The sequence below is a fragment of the Microtus oregoni genome, unplaced genomic scaffold (genome assembly GCF_018167655.1).
Source record: "Microtus oregoni isolate MIOR12 unplaced genomic scaffold, Mior012 000031F_ref0000149, whole genome shotgun sequence".
Classification (NCBI taxonomy): Eukaryota; Metazoa; Chordata; class Mammalia; order Rodentia; family Cricetidae; genus Microtus; species Microtus oregoni.
In genome coordinates this window covers 28758515-28771852 of record NW_024543090.1, presented here as the reverse complement: position 1 = coordinate 28771852, position 13338 = coordinate 28758515, and the positions used below count along the sequence as shown (strand labels likewise).

At 45.8% G+C, this 13338-nt stretch overlaps 1 protein-coding gene across 3 annotated transcripts; it reads left to right on the top strand.

Annotated features, from left to right (window-relative positions):
* Positions 1-861: 861 nt before the first annotated feature.
* On the top strand, positions 862-13082 carry LOC121465677 (zinc finger protein 2-like). 3 transcript variants are annotated; one of them, XM_041679006.1, is made up of 5 exons: positions 893-929; positions 6573-6621; positions 7007-7133; positions 9806-9928; positions 10427-13082. In XM_041679006.1, exons 2-5 carry the CDS (start codon positions 6589-6591, stop codon positions 11416-11418), a joined length of 1275 nt encoding a protein of 424 aa, XP_041534940.1. In that variant the 5' UTR covers positions 893-929; positions 6573-6588; the 3' UTR covers positions 11419-13082. The 3 variants fall into 3 exon arrangements, with proteins under 3 accessions (XP_041534941.1, XP_041534940.1, XP_041534943.1); XM_041679007.1 differs by lacking the exon at positions 7007-7133 and having other exon boundaries at positions 862-929; positions 9850-9928; XM_041679009.1 differs by lacking the exons at positions 893-929; positions 6573-6621 and having other exon boundaries at positions 7035-7133; positions 9850-9928.
* Positions 13083-13338: the final 256 nt, after the last annotated feature.

Below are 13338 nucleotides of genomic sequence, written 5' to 3'. Positions count from 1 at the left end.
TCGTGGGAAGCCCCAGTGCTGGGGCTATCTTAAGGCTATCATAAGATGGTTTCTTGGTCCCTTGATTACAAGGGGTACGGATTTGGGACTCATTTCGCTTCTCAGAGATTTGACCTGGCTATTTTATTCAGTGCTGCAGATCATATTCTGCAGTACCCTGTTAGCTCCAGAAAAGCCCTAACATGTCTCTTATTTCAGAGAGGAGGTAAATCCAAATATCCTGGGGCCAAATGAAGATCCAGTAATTGACTTATGCGTCTCAAAGGTTGAGTCTTTCCCTAGAATCTTTGCATCCTTTTTGAGCTACAAAGTTTAAAGTGTTTACAGCCTGTTGTTTGCCTGGTGTCCTCTGAAGCAGTAGAAAGGAGGAGGTCATCCTCATACAGCATTATGGTTACAGAACTGAGGGGAATGCCCCAAGGTGCCACCCAAATCCAGAGTCTGACCAAAAGAGTGAGAACTAAGAATTCTCGAATAAAAACAGCAACAGGTATGTCGCTGAGCTCATGCATCGATCTGGGATAGTCCACTGAAAGGTGACCAAGAACTGGGAACCCTGACTTTCAGAAAAGACGGGCATGCTGGCAAACCAGCACCGGATTTATGCTGTCTTAGGGCCCTCCTCCCAGCTGCACTGCTGAAGTCCGCCTTAGAGGGACAGCTGGTCTCCAGGTTTAGGAGCACACACACAGGCAGCCAGGTCCCACAGCTTCAGTACCTCGGATCTGGAGTGCAAGCTTGGGTAGTTTCGTTTTGTTTCCAACGCGTCATCTTGAGGGCGCCGGCTGTCGAGACTTCTGGGAAATGGAGTCCCTGCGAAGGTGGCGCATTGATTCGGGGCCCATAGTCGGAAGACCGTCACGCAGGCGCACTGCCTTCCCGATCCCAGTCAGTGTGGCCTTACCCGGTACCCAGCGCGCTTACGGAAGGTGAGGACTGTGGGTCTAGGTCATCGAGACGACGAATGGACGCAGCTGCGGAGAGAAGGGAACCCTAGGGACTTGGGGGAGGATTCGTGGGCGTGACCTGGTGTGGCTAGCTTGCTCGTGATTCGTCCCGCCCAGTGTGCTTAGGTTCCTTAGGGCACAGACGCAGCTCCAGGTGTCCTTGTGGGTATGACCACTGTGTGTCAGAGTCCTGTACTTTGGAGGTCCCTGTCTGCGCCCTGTCTTCCTCCAGTTTCTTCTTTCCGTAATGGGTGCTTCATGAATGTAGGTGGTTACCGACCCTGAATCTAGGGGTGTCCACTCCACTCTCACAGTCCCCCAGATAACGTCTCATGTTGCATCTTTCGTTCCCTATCCTCATCCTGCGCAGGAATGTCCTGGTGCGAGAGTGTTCGTGGAGGAAGTCGGATTTGAGGTGAATTAAACCCCAAGGGAAATGCCAGATGGCTTTAGGCAGATTTGAGATGATTTTAATGAGAGTGCTCTGTCAAGGAGTAGTGGGAAATAAGGGTAAAGGAACTATGCGGACGCCAGACAAGCACCCCACCAAGCAGGGTATTGTGCGTTCTTAAATGAGATCAACATGAATGAAAATTTGGGGGAACAATTCTTGAGGTAACATTCGGACCATCACAAAGTCGTACTTCCCACCTTAAGACCCATCACCGACAGCCAGCATCTGTCTAGACGCCTGTGTTGAGCAGCTGTCTGTTACACGGCTGAAGCTGCTTGCAGTTTACCAGTGATCTTTCCCCTGGGTTTTTCTGTTGTTGTTGTGGTGTCAAGGCCACCCTCGACCCTCAAGGATGACGCGACCACCAGAGCTCTTCTCACTGCAGTTTATTCCAGGACTTTATTCACTTTCTCTCTCTCTTCCTTCCTCTCTCTCTTTTTCCTCTCTCCCTCTCTCCCCCCTCCCTTTCTTCTCTCTCCTCCCTCTCTCTCCTTCTTCTCCTCCCTCTCTTTTTTCTCTCTCCTCTTTCTTTTTCTCTCCTCTCTCTTTGACCTCTCTCCTTCCTTCCTTTCTCTCTCCTCCGGGCAAACCTCTCTCTTTCCCTTAAGTAGGCATGGGCTGCCAACCCTGAACTGCCAGGTGGGCACTGCCCATAGGTTCACGCATATGCAGGCAGCTGATAATCATTGCGTGATCATAGCATAGGTCAGGCCTTAGCCATCTCAGGAGTTGATTATACATCTCCATCAGGTGTGACACCACGCAGCTCGCTACATTGTTGTTGTTTGATTGATTGATTGTTTACCTTTGTTGCATTTAAGATGTGGTCTTGTTTTGTAGCTTACCCTAGTGATAAGCCTGTAGTCCTCCTGCCTCAGCCCGCCAAGTGCTGGCATTACAGGTGTATGTCGCCATACCTATGTTTTCCGTGAAACTTCAGTCATGCATATCAAGCTTCCCAAAATATTGGGATGTGTTACAGGATTTTCTATTTTATTCTAAAGATCTGCTTAACTTTGTGGCTAACTTCCAATGAAAGTAAATTATAATGTAGAATTTAAACCTTCCAGGCAGACATTTTCAAATTCTACCTCAGCCTTTTACAAAGCCTGGATGTCCTACTGTACCTCTCTTCTTGATGTGGAATTAAATTATCTCTATATGAGGGAAGAAGCAAATTATCCTGATTAAAAGCACCTAGTAAGAGTCTCATGAAAGCAAGGGCTCAGCAATACAAGTTAGGGTGATGTTAATGGTGCTCCATTGTGTGTCTAGCCTCTAGGCAATAAATTATTTAACTAAGTGTCCTGCTGTAAATGCTTAATAGAGTTCAAATTTTAGTTCCATTTTTTAAAGATTAAATAGGATCATTTGTGTACCGCTTAAGTTGGGAGAGTGATAACCTTGAATAAAGATGATGTTTTGGTGATGATGGTTAATTAAAAGCTTTGTAAGTCTTCTCTCATATTTCTAGAATAAATTCCTAGAGGATACTGGCCAGTCTGAGAGTGTCTGTGTTTGAAAGTCCTTGGGTCACAATGATCTTTCTAACGTGCATATCCAATGAGGACACAACTATGCTTAACACCCCCCCCCCCCCACACACACACACAGCTCCTTTTGATGTAGTTTGACCTCTACTGGTTTCTCCAGGCTGATCTTTTCTCCAGCGTTGCTCATGTTCTTATCTAATATCTGTAGTAATCCTTTATGTGATAGGATCTGCCTATTATTTCTACTCAGGCTTTCCCATGTTTATAATGTTGCTCATCCTTCACATCACAACTCAGATCCCAGTTGTGCCAAGAGCACTGCAGCGTTTCCCCCTCGGTCCTTCCCTGGGCGAGGGGAGCCTCCTCAAAGCCCTGCCAGCCTGCCCTGTATCTCTCTTTTAGGCACTATCCTGTAGTAAATGTTACTTTGTTTATTTATTCTGTGTATAAAGCTGTTGCCCCTGGAGGTCAGGGAAAGGGTCTTGCAGGATTTGTGCTTGATGTGGTTGGTACTAAATCAGTGCTGATAAGGTAAATGCTTGAGTCACAAGGAGCAGTGACATAGTGACTGCAATAATGTGCTCAGTGAGCCACAGATGCACATTTTCTCCTCCTTCCCTGAAGCACACGTACTGTCTCTCCACCCACCAGGAGTTCCTTAATTGCTTGCTTTCGCTGTTATTGTTAAACTTTTTTTAGGGGAAACAATTGAGGTGGTGTTTCCTGTGTAGCTTGGCCCAGCCTTGAAGTCAGTAGTAGTCTTGACTGACCCCGAACTTGCAGCAGTCCACCTTAAGTGCGGATCCGTACCAGATACAAATTTAGACTCTGCATTGTGAGAAGGTGAGATGCATTTAGCTAACTTATGCAAAGGGAGTTAGAAGACAATGAGTCTCCTGGAAACTCAAGGATAAGTAAAGCTGCAGTGTGTGGGAACTGGAACTCACTTCATCTAGAAACACTGTGAGCACCAGTGTTTCACCACTAAAGTGAGCTACATCCATTGGTTCTGTCTCCTGGTACCTCTGCTCCCTGGTCCCGGAGGCTACTTCAGTATCTCCTGATATCTTCTTTTTTTTTAAAATATTTATTTATTTATTATGTATACAATATTCTGTCTGCGTGTATTCCTATAGGCCAGAAGAGGGCACCAGACCTCATTACAGATGGTTGTGAGCCACCATGTGGTTGCTGGGAATTGAACTCAGGACCTTTGGAAGAGCAGGCAATGCTCTTAACCGCTGAGCCATCTCTCCAGCCCCTCCTGATATCTTCTTGACTCATCACTTGTATGTTGTCCTGACGCTTTAAATTCACGTTCACTAAGAAGGATGTCGTCTTTTCATACAAGACCATTTCTGCCAAAGTTTTCTCAACTGGATACAAACTTAGACATGCTTGGGAAAAGAGAATCTCAATTGAATTCCCACCATCAGCCTGTGAGCATGAGCATGTTTATGTGGGGCTGTATTCTATTCTCTCTCTCTCTCTCTCTCTCTCTGTTTCTCTCTTTCTCTGTCTCTCTTCGAAACAGGGTTTCCTCTCTGTTGCCATTGCTGTCCTGGAACTCACTATGTAGCCCAGGCTGGCCTTGAACTCTGCAAACTCATAGAGATCTGCTTGCCCCAGACTCTCAAGTGATGGGATTAAAGGCATGTGCCATCGCCCAGAGTAAGGGACATTTTCTTAATTGCCCATTCATACAGGAGGGTCTAGCCCACTGTGGATATTGCCATCCCTGTATATCTGGGCTGTATAAGAAAGTAGTCGAGGAAAAGCAAAACCCAGGATAGCCAAAACAATCCTGTACAATAAAAGAACTTCTGGAGGCATCACAATCCCTGATTTCAAACTCTACTACAGAGCTACAGTACTGAAAACATCCTGGTATTGGCAGAAGAACAGACAGGAGGACCAATGGAATTGAATAGAGGACTCGGATATTAATCCACACTTCTTCGAACACCTGATTTTTGATAAAGAAGCAAAAAATATCAAATGAAAAAAAGAAAGCATATTTAACAAGTGGTGCTGGCATAACTGGATATCAAAATGTAGAAGAATGAAAATAGACCCATATCTATCACTATGCACAAAACTCAAGTCCAAATGGATCAAAGATCTCAACATAAAGCCAGCCACATTGAACCTTATAAAAGAAGACGTGAGAAGTACACTTGAACGCATTGGCACAGGAGACCACTTCCTAAATAGAACCCCAGCAGCACAGACACAGAGAAACAATTAATAAATGGGACCTCCTGAAACTGAAAAGCTTCTGTAAATTAAAGGATACGGTCAACAAGACAAAACAGCAGCCTAGAGAATGGGTAAAGATCTTCACCAACCCCACATCAGACAGAGGTCTGATCTCCAAAATACACAAAGAATTCAAATTGGACACCAAAAGAACACATAATCCAATAAAAAAAAATGGGATACAGACCTAAAGAGAGAACCCTCAACAGAGGAATCTAAAATGGCTGAAAGACACTTAAGGAAATTCTCAACTTCCTTAGTCATCAGAGAAATGCAAATCAAAACAACTCTGAGATTCCATCTTACACTTGTAAGAATGGCCAAGATCAAAAACACTGATGACAACTTATGCTGGAGAGGTTGTGGGGAAAAGGGAACACTTCTGCATTGCTGGTGGGAATGCAAGCTGGTACAACCCCTTTGGATGTCAGTGTGGTGATTTCTCAGAAAATTAGGAAACAACCTTCCTCAAGACCCAGTCATATCACTTTTGGATATATATCCAAAGGATGCTCAATCGTGCCACAAGGACATGTGCTCAACTATGTTCATAGCAGCTTTGTTTGTCATTGCCAGAACCTGGAAACAACCTAAATGTCCCTCGACTGAAGAATGGATAAGGAAAGTGTGGTACATTTACACAATGGAATACTACACAGCAGAAAAAAATAATGACACCTTGAATTTTGCAGAAAAATGGATGGAGAGAGAAAAGTAACCCAGACACAGAAAGACAGTTATCACATGTACTCACTCATAGGTGGTTTTTAAACATAAAGCAGAGAAAATCATCCTACAAACCAAAATCCCAAGAATTTAGACAACAATGAGGACACTAAGAGAGACTTACATAGATCTAATCTACATGGGAGGTAGAAAGTAGAAAAAGACAAGATCTCCTGAGTAAATTGGGAGCATGGGGACCTTGAGGAAGGGTTGTAGGGGAGAGGGGAGGAGCAGGGAGGGGAGCAAAGAAAAATGTAGAGCTCAATAAATATCAATAATAAAAAAAAGAAAGTAGCTGAGCAAGCCAGTGATGAGTTATCTTCTACAGTCTCTGATTTGGTGTCTGCCTCCTGGCTCCTGCCTAGGTTTCCCTTGGTCATTTGTAAAGTTGTTTATGGTTTAAGTTCATTAACTCTTACTGTGCTCTGACTCCTGGGAACAGAGCTCTGCCCTGAAGATAACAGCACAACAGACACTGCTGTGCTTTTGATATTCATGGCATGGCTTTTTGCTCTAACTCTGAAAGGAACATGGAGTGTTCTTAAGATGGTGTTGGGAATGAAGGTAGCTACGTCTCTCACTGATACATAGAGAGGCCTTGCCACGTGGGTCAGAAGACCACAGGACTGGTCTTTCTCATACCTCTCTCCTTCCACACTATTTCCTCACTAGAATCCTGTTCTTCCCTCGCAGGACACCATAGGAGGGAATGGCTGCAGTGTCTCCACCTACTAGATGCCAGGTGAGGTGGACATTTCTATTTCTGAAATACTGTTATTAGTTTCCAAAATGTAGGCACTTCTTTCTTCATCCTGAGTGTCTTCCTTTAAGACCTTCCACCCCTAGGCTAATGAAGGGCTCCAAGGTAAGATGACCTTTAGCACTTTGAGCCCATGAGCTTACAAAAGCTGACAGAGCAGGGCTGCCTGGAGGAGTCTAGCATCAGTGGTTCCGTCCAAACTGTGCCTCTGGCAGCCAGTTGTGGGCTGAGAGTCAGTCCCTGTACGCCAAGGAGTGTTGGGTTAGGCTGGAGTCCATGGTGTGCTATAAAACACCCAGAGCCTGCCCCGGAAGAGACGAAACAGACCAGGAAGGCAAGGCTTGTAAGGGTGTGGTTGTGTTTGCAGCCTTCTGTGACATTTGAGGATGTGGCCGTGACTTTCACGGATGAAGAGTGGAGGCATCTGCTTCCTGTGCAGAGGGCGCTCTACAAGACTGTGATGCTGGAAAACTATGAGAACATCATCTCACTGGGTAAGGAGTCAGAACTTGTCCCAAAACGTGTGGGTCACAAGGGCAGGGGATGGCCACCTCTTTGACCCCCACCTGAGTTCAGAACCACGTGACAGACGAAAGGGCCAAAGGAGGTGGCTTTAGGTGCTTAGCTGGTGACCCCAGCCCTGGACAGCTGGAATGCCCTGATGTTAACGGCACTGGGAAACCACAGGTCTCCTTGTTCAGCAGCTTGCTTCCACCTGACAAGGCAGTCTGCAGGACAGGGCAGAGCACGTGTGTTGTGGGTAGGGATCTGGCTCCCCAGAGGCAGCCAGCAGAAGAGGTAATGTGTCAGGGTCTCTTGGCACACCAACTGGTGATGACTCAGTTCCATCAGGTAGACAGGAGCCATCTTGGTGAGAGGAGATATCGATCACTTCATGGAAGACGGATGAGGACAAAGAAGTGCCCCTGTGGAAAGGAAAAGGTCATCAGAGATGTGCTTGATTTTGAATGTTTGTCTTAATGACAACCTTAGATACCTATAAAGGCACTTTGTAATCAGACTTATGTGACAAGTGTGATGTGCAATATTGCACTCTTAGATTTTTGAGGGACCCACCACCAAGCTCCCAAATAAATCACACACAGAGGCTTATTCTTAGTTATTAATGCCCGGCCTTAGCTTGTTTCTTGCCAGATTTCCTTAACTTAAATTATCCCAACTACTTTCTGCCTCTAGGATTTTATCTTTTCCTTACTTCTGTGCATCTTACTTTCCGTCTTACTCCATGACTGCCTGGGTGGCTAGCTCCTGATGTCCTCCTCTCCTTGTTCTCTTCTCCATTTCCTCATTTCTCCTTCTATTTATACACTCTGTCTGCCAGCCCCTTGCCTTGCTATTGACTGTTCAGCTCTTTATTAAGCCATCAGGTGTTTTAGACACACAGCTTCACAGAGTTAAACAAAAGTCACACACCTGAAAATAATCTTCCCCAACAGGGAAAGTAAGAGCTTTTGTTCATGTCAGCTCTTAATGAAGTAAAGCAAAGTCCTTACAGGTAATAAGGAACACCCAAAAGCTTCCAGAATAAGAGGCTGAGGCCAAGCACAGTGGTTTGTACTTGTAGTCTTGGCCACTCTAGAAGCAGGGGCACACAGATGCAAAATCCAGTAACAGTCACATTCATGTTGCAGGTTTGTATTGAAAAGCCAACATTGGACTGAGGATGTAGCTAAGTGGTAGAGTATTTTCTAGCATCTGTAAGATCTTTAGTTTAATACATGGACACACACGCACACATCAGCACCTTCTGGATTAGCTTAATCAGGGATGTTAATTAGTTAATATCCAAACTGAAAAGATTGTTCAGTTGGCATCAAGGAAGATCCTGAGATTTTTTCGGGCTTTGGAAGAGAAGAAGCCACAGGAAAGGATGGGCGTGGTCACCTGCCAAAAGAGAACCAGCAAACACTGGACTGATGTTTCTCAGGCCCAGGAAGAACAAAGATCCTTACCTCCCCTATCTCCCAAGGCAGAACCTTGTCCACGGGGATGTTAGATAGAGCTCCGTGTTTCCAAGAGTGTGATCTAATTTTGTTCATTTGGCTATAGATATGAGTGGCTCTAGAAATTGATCCAAAGAATGTAATAAGGATTGCCGGTTCATACAGCATACCAGGAGATAGTTCCCATAGTATTGTGTGTTAATAGCAAAACATTAAAAATAGTAAAATGTGCTGGATGGTGGTGCCACATACCTTTAATCCCAGCACTGGAACAGAGGAGACGGGTGGAGTTCTGTGAGTTCTAGGCCAGCCTGGACTACAGAGAGAGTTCCAGGGCAGGCTCTAAAGCTACAAAGAAACCCTGTCTTTAAATAAAATAAATAAAGGACAGTCTGTCGGTAGGAATTTACTAAGTCATTTGTCCATATAATGTGCTAGACTATAGCTATTAAAACATTGTAGAAAATCTGTGCTAAATAAAATTAATGGTCTAAATTTACTGCATGAAATGAACTTCAGTTTGCAACTCAGTAGTGTTTCATTATCCAGCTTGGTTCTTATAACATTTCATTCCATTTTTTCTGTATTTACCTGGGGGAGATGCATGTGCAATAGCATGCATGTGGGGGGGGACAACTTGAGGGAGCTGGCTCTCTCCTTTAACACGTGGGTTTTAGGGCGTGAACCCAGCTTAGCAGGCTTGATTCACCCAGTCCCCCCCCCCCCATTATCCAGTCTCTGACAGAATCAAATGTAAGGTCCTCCCAGCATCAAAATTAAGTACACACAAGAAATACTAGCAGTAGGCATGAAAGATTTCCTCCAGTGAGCACAACCGACTTGTTCCCACGAAAGCATTCTACTGAGGATGAGCAGACAGATGACAGTGAGTTCCCTCCTTATGCTCTTTCAGGCAGGACGCTCCTTTTTCCTTCTCATTTCGTGAGCCAAAGGCCTCCATCCTGCCAGTGTCCAGACGGAAAGCTTCCCTATGCTGCCTATGAATTGATGTGGCTTTTGTGGGCTGCTCTGGTGCCTGGTGTTTGCCCTTTCAAGAGCCCCAGTGCTGACCTTCCCCAGAGGTGTCTTTGGTCTGTATTCTGTGTTTCTGAGAGTCTATACTTAGAGGCCAGGATTGAGTTTGGAGTGGTTCAGCATTGTCATCTCAGCAGCCTCCTGCCTTATGCTTTCTCCCTGAGCAGGGCTTCCTGTTCCTCGACCTGACGTGATTCTTCCATTTCTTCAGTTGAAGAGCAGGGCCGAGCCATGGACACAGGGGCTTCATGGATGTGAGGAGAAAGAATGGCCAGACAGTGTCTCTCTAGGTAACCAAATCTGAACAGAATGGGCAGAGTTTTGTTTGTTTCTGTTCTTGGGTGGACGAATGTTAGGGATCATCCTTGTCTCAAAGTCAAGTTGTGCGCCTGCATGTCTGTTTCCTATTGCACATCCGTTCTCTGGTTGCCCCTTCTCCACATTAAAGTAGGACTTACCTGCATTCACCAGCTTGTTTCTCAGGATTGTCACCTAGCCTGTGTACACCGCTAATATTTTTATTGGTCTCCCAGGTCTCTGCTCAGCCTACCCTATTGAAGCTATTGGCCCCACTCCCAGAGCCATTCTCCTGTTCTCTAAGAAGTCTGTTTCCACATTCCTTCCCTGCATCCTCCTTTACTCCCCAGCCGTAGGCTCTCCCAGAGTGTAAGCTCTCCGGGAAGTGATGCCCTGTGACCAAGTGTTCCATCTGTCATAGCGCCCCTCTCTTCTGTCATTGTCTCCCAGTCCAGAGAAGAAACTGCATCTGAGTTTTCTCTTTGTTGCAGACTGGGAGCCTAAGCCTGAGATCCTAAATGCTTCAGCAGGAACCCCGAGAGATAGCCGTAGAAGACAAAGTCCTCTGTGCACTAAACTGGAAGTTCAGACACTAGCAGGTGGGTTGGAACCAGCAAAGGGAAGTCCTGCAGCAGAGACTTGCAAGAAACGTCTTTCCTTGAACGGAAGCTTGCAGCGAAGGCCAGCCCTATCCAGGAAAGCCCTCGCTAAACACCAAGACCAGGAATGTAGTGACTGCGGGAAGACCTTCTTTGACCATTCGTCACTCCTCCGTCACCAGAGGACTCACACTGGAGAGAAGCCCTATGGCTGTCCTGAGTGTGGGAAGGCCTTCAGTCACAGGACCAGTCTCAGCAGACATCTGATGTCACACACAGGGGAGAGCCCCTATGAGTGCAGCGCCTGCGGCAAAGCCTTCTTTGACAGGTCGTCCCTCACTGTGCATCAGCGGGTGCACACGGGAGAGAAACCTTTCAAATGCAGCGAGTGTGGCAAAGCCTTCTTTGACAGGTCATCCCTTACTCGCCACCAGAGAATCCATACCGGGGAGAGTCCCTATGAATGTCAGCAGTGTGGCAAAGCCTTTAGCCAGAAGAGCATTCTCACTCGGCACCAGCTGATCCACACTGGCAGGAAACCATATAAATGCAGTGAGTGCGGAAGAGCGTTCTACGGGGTTTCCTCCCTTAACAGACACCAGAAGGCGCATGCTGGGGAGCCACACCATCAGTGCGACCAGTGTGGCAAAGCTTTCTTTGAACGTTCTTCTCTCACAAAGCACCAAAGGATACACACTGGAGAGAAGCCATATGAGTGCAGCGAGTGTGGGAAGGCCTTTAGCCAGAAGTGCCGGCTCACACTACATCAGAGAGTTCACACAGGGGAGAAACCCTTTGAGTGTAGTGTGTGTGGAAAAGAGTTCAGCTTCAAGTCTTCAGTTATTCAGCATCAGAGACGTTATGCCAAACAAGGGACAGACTGACCAAAGGAGAAGCATTAGCTACACAAAGGGCCTTCCATAAGTGTGCTAGGTCTCCATGTCCTCTACAAACCCTGCATTTGCTCCTTCTGTCTACTGTGGCTGCTGTCCTGTCCACCTCTGCTCCACAGGGTCTGAGTAGTCAACATACCTGCTGTGCTACAGAAAGAACTAGTGTGGAGTGCAGAAGCTAAAACCCGAATCTAGATTCAAAATCGTGGGCAGAACTTGCTGTAGCTCAGTGCTAGAATAGCGCCTAGTATACACGAGGCCCTCCCTGCTCCTCGACCCCAGCATGGCAGAATGTAGTTGGAGAGACTGTCAGCCACAGGATAAATGTTAGGAGGGGAACCCCAAGACATAACTCTATGAGAACATAGGCCCGTTGTCACTGCACTGAACTAGATGCAGGCTATTACAGGAGGGGAATATCACAATTATAGGAAAACACCATTTTCTCTAGAAGTTTCTATAGTTTTAGTCTTTGTGAAGCTTTTTGGCCTGCATACCTAGTTGTCTTTTGCCCTAGCATTTAGCCCTCCTGGTAGTAGTAGTAGTGCTAACACTTATTAAGAGCTTATCCTGGGGCAAATACTCAGCAGAGAATTGTAGCAGGGCGAGATTGACTGATCCTCTAACTAGTCCTTTTGTCTCTCACAGATGAGCACCATGAGGTTTGTTCAAGAGATTAAGGAATATATTCTAGGTGACACAAGGTGAAGCCAGGTGTCTTAGTTACTGTTCTTTTACTGTGTAGAGTCATACTGACCAGAGCAACCTATAAAATTATTAATTAATTAATTAATTAATTAATTATGGGCTTGCTTCCATTTCCAGAGAGTGAGTCTGTGGCAGGGAGCATGACAACAGATAGGAGAGCATGGAGCTGGAGCAGTAGCTGAGAGCTTACATCTGATCCACAGGTAGTTGGCCTAGAGATGGGGAGACACAGACAGACACACTGGTCTTGGCATGGGCTTTGGAAAATTCAAAGCTCATCTCCAGTAACACACCTCCTCGAACAAAGCCACACCCAGGCTACAGAGATGGCCTAGTGGTTAAGAGCATTGGCTGTTCTTCCAGAGGTCATTGGGAGTTTCATTCCTAGCAACCACATGGTGGCTCACAGCCTTCTGTAATGAGATCTGGTGCCCTCTTCTGGTGTGCAGGCATACATGCAGGCAGAACACATTATACATAGTAAATAAATAAATCTTTAAAAGAAAGATTTATAAACACAAAGCCACATCCTTTCTAAATGTCCCTAAATTTCTAATCCCTAATCTTTTCTAAACACTCCACCAAGTGGAAACCAAACATTCAAATACACCTATGAGCCTTGGGCACGATTCTCATTCAAATCACCACATTCCAGGCAAGGACATGATCAGCTGGCCCTCATGCTGAGAAACAGGTTTTTTTCCTTTCTGAATTTTACAGCTGAGCACACTGAAGTTCAGACAGATTAGTAACACCGTAGATGGCACAAGGTGAAACAGGGCTTTAGTACGGGTCTCCCTTCAATGTGTCTACTACAATGTGTTCTTAAATTTTGTCTTATAATTTATATACCTGAATTATCTTCTCAGCTGGATTGTAAGCACTTAGAAGTGTGATTTCAAAGGTCTCTGAATCTTACTCAGTGCCTTGCAAACACAGATGCTCAATAAATGTTTATCTAAATGAATAATACCAAGGTCTCTGTTTTCAAACCTGCTTTCTCGTGAGTTTCACAGTCCCACCTGTAGCATTCCTGTGCTCCCCAGTCCCAGCTCTTCCTTCTCCATTGCTCAAGAGACGCCACAAGCTGTGGTACAGTAACGAAGACGCCTCCAGACAAAGGCCTGTGTCACCTCTGATGTGTAGCAATCTGTCCATTCAGCCTGTACCACTTGGGACCCACACATCACCATGAAGAAGGAA

Excerpts from the sequence above, each read along its gene's own strand:
- LOC121465677 (XM_041679006.1), top strand. The coding sequence starts at position 6,589 with ATGGCTGCAGTGTCTCCACCTACTAGATGCCAG. Across the intron at positions 6,622-7,006 it reads CTCCACCTACTAGATGCCAG|CCTTCTGTGACATTTGAGGA; the intron begins GTGAGGTGGACA and ends TTGTGTTTGCAG. Across the intron at positions 9,929-10,426 it reads GCCAGACAGTGTCTCTCTAG|ACTGGGAGCCTAAGCCTGAG; the intron begins GTAACCAAATCT and ends TCTTTGTTGCAG.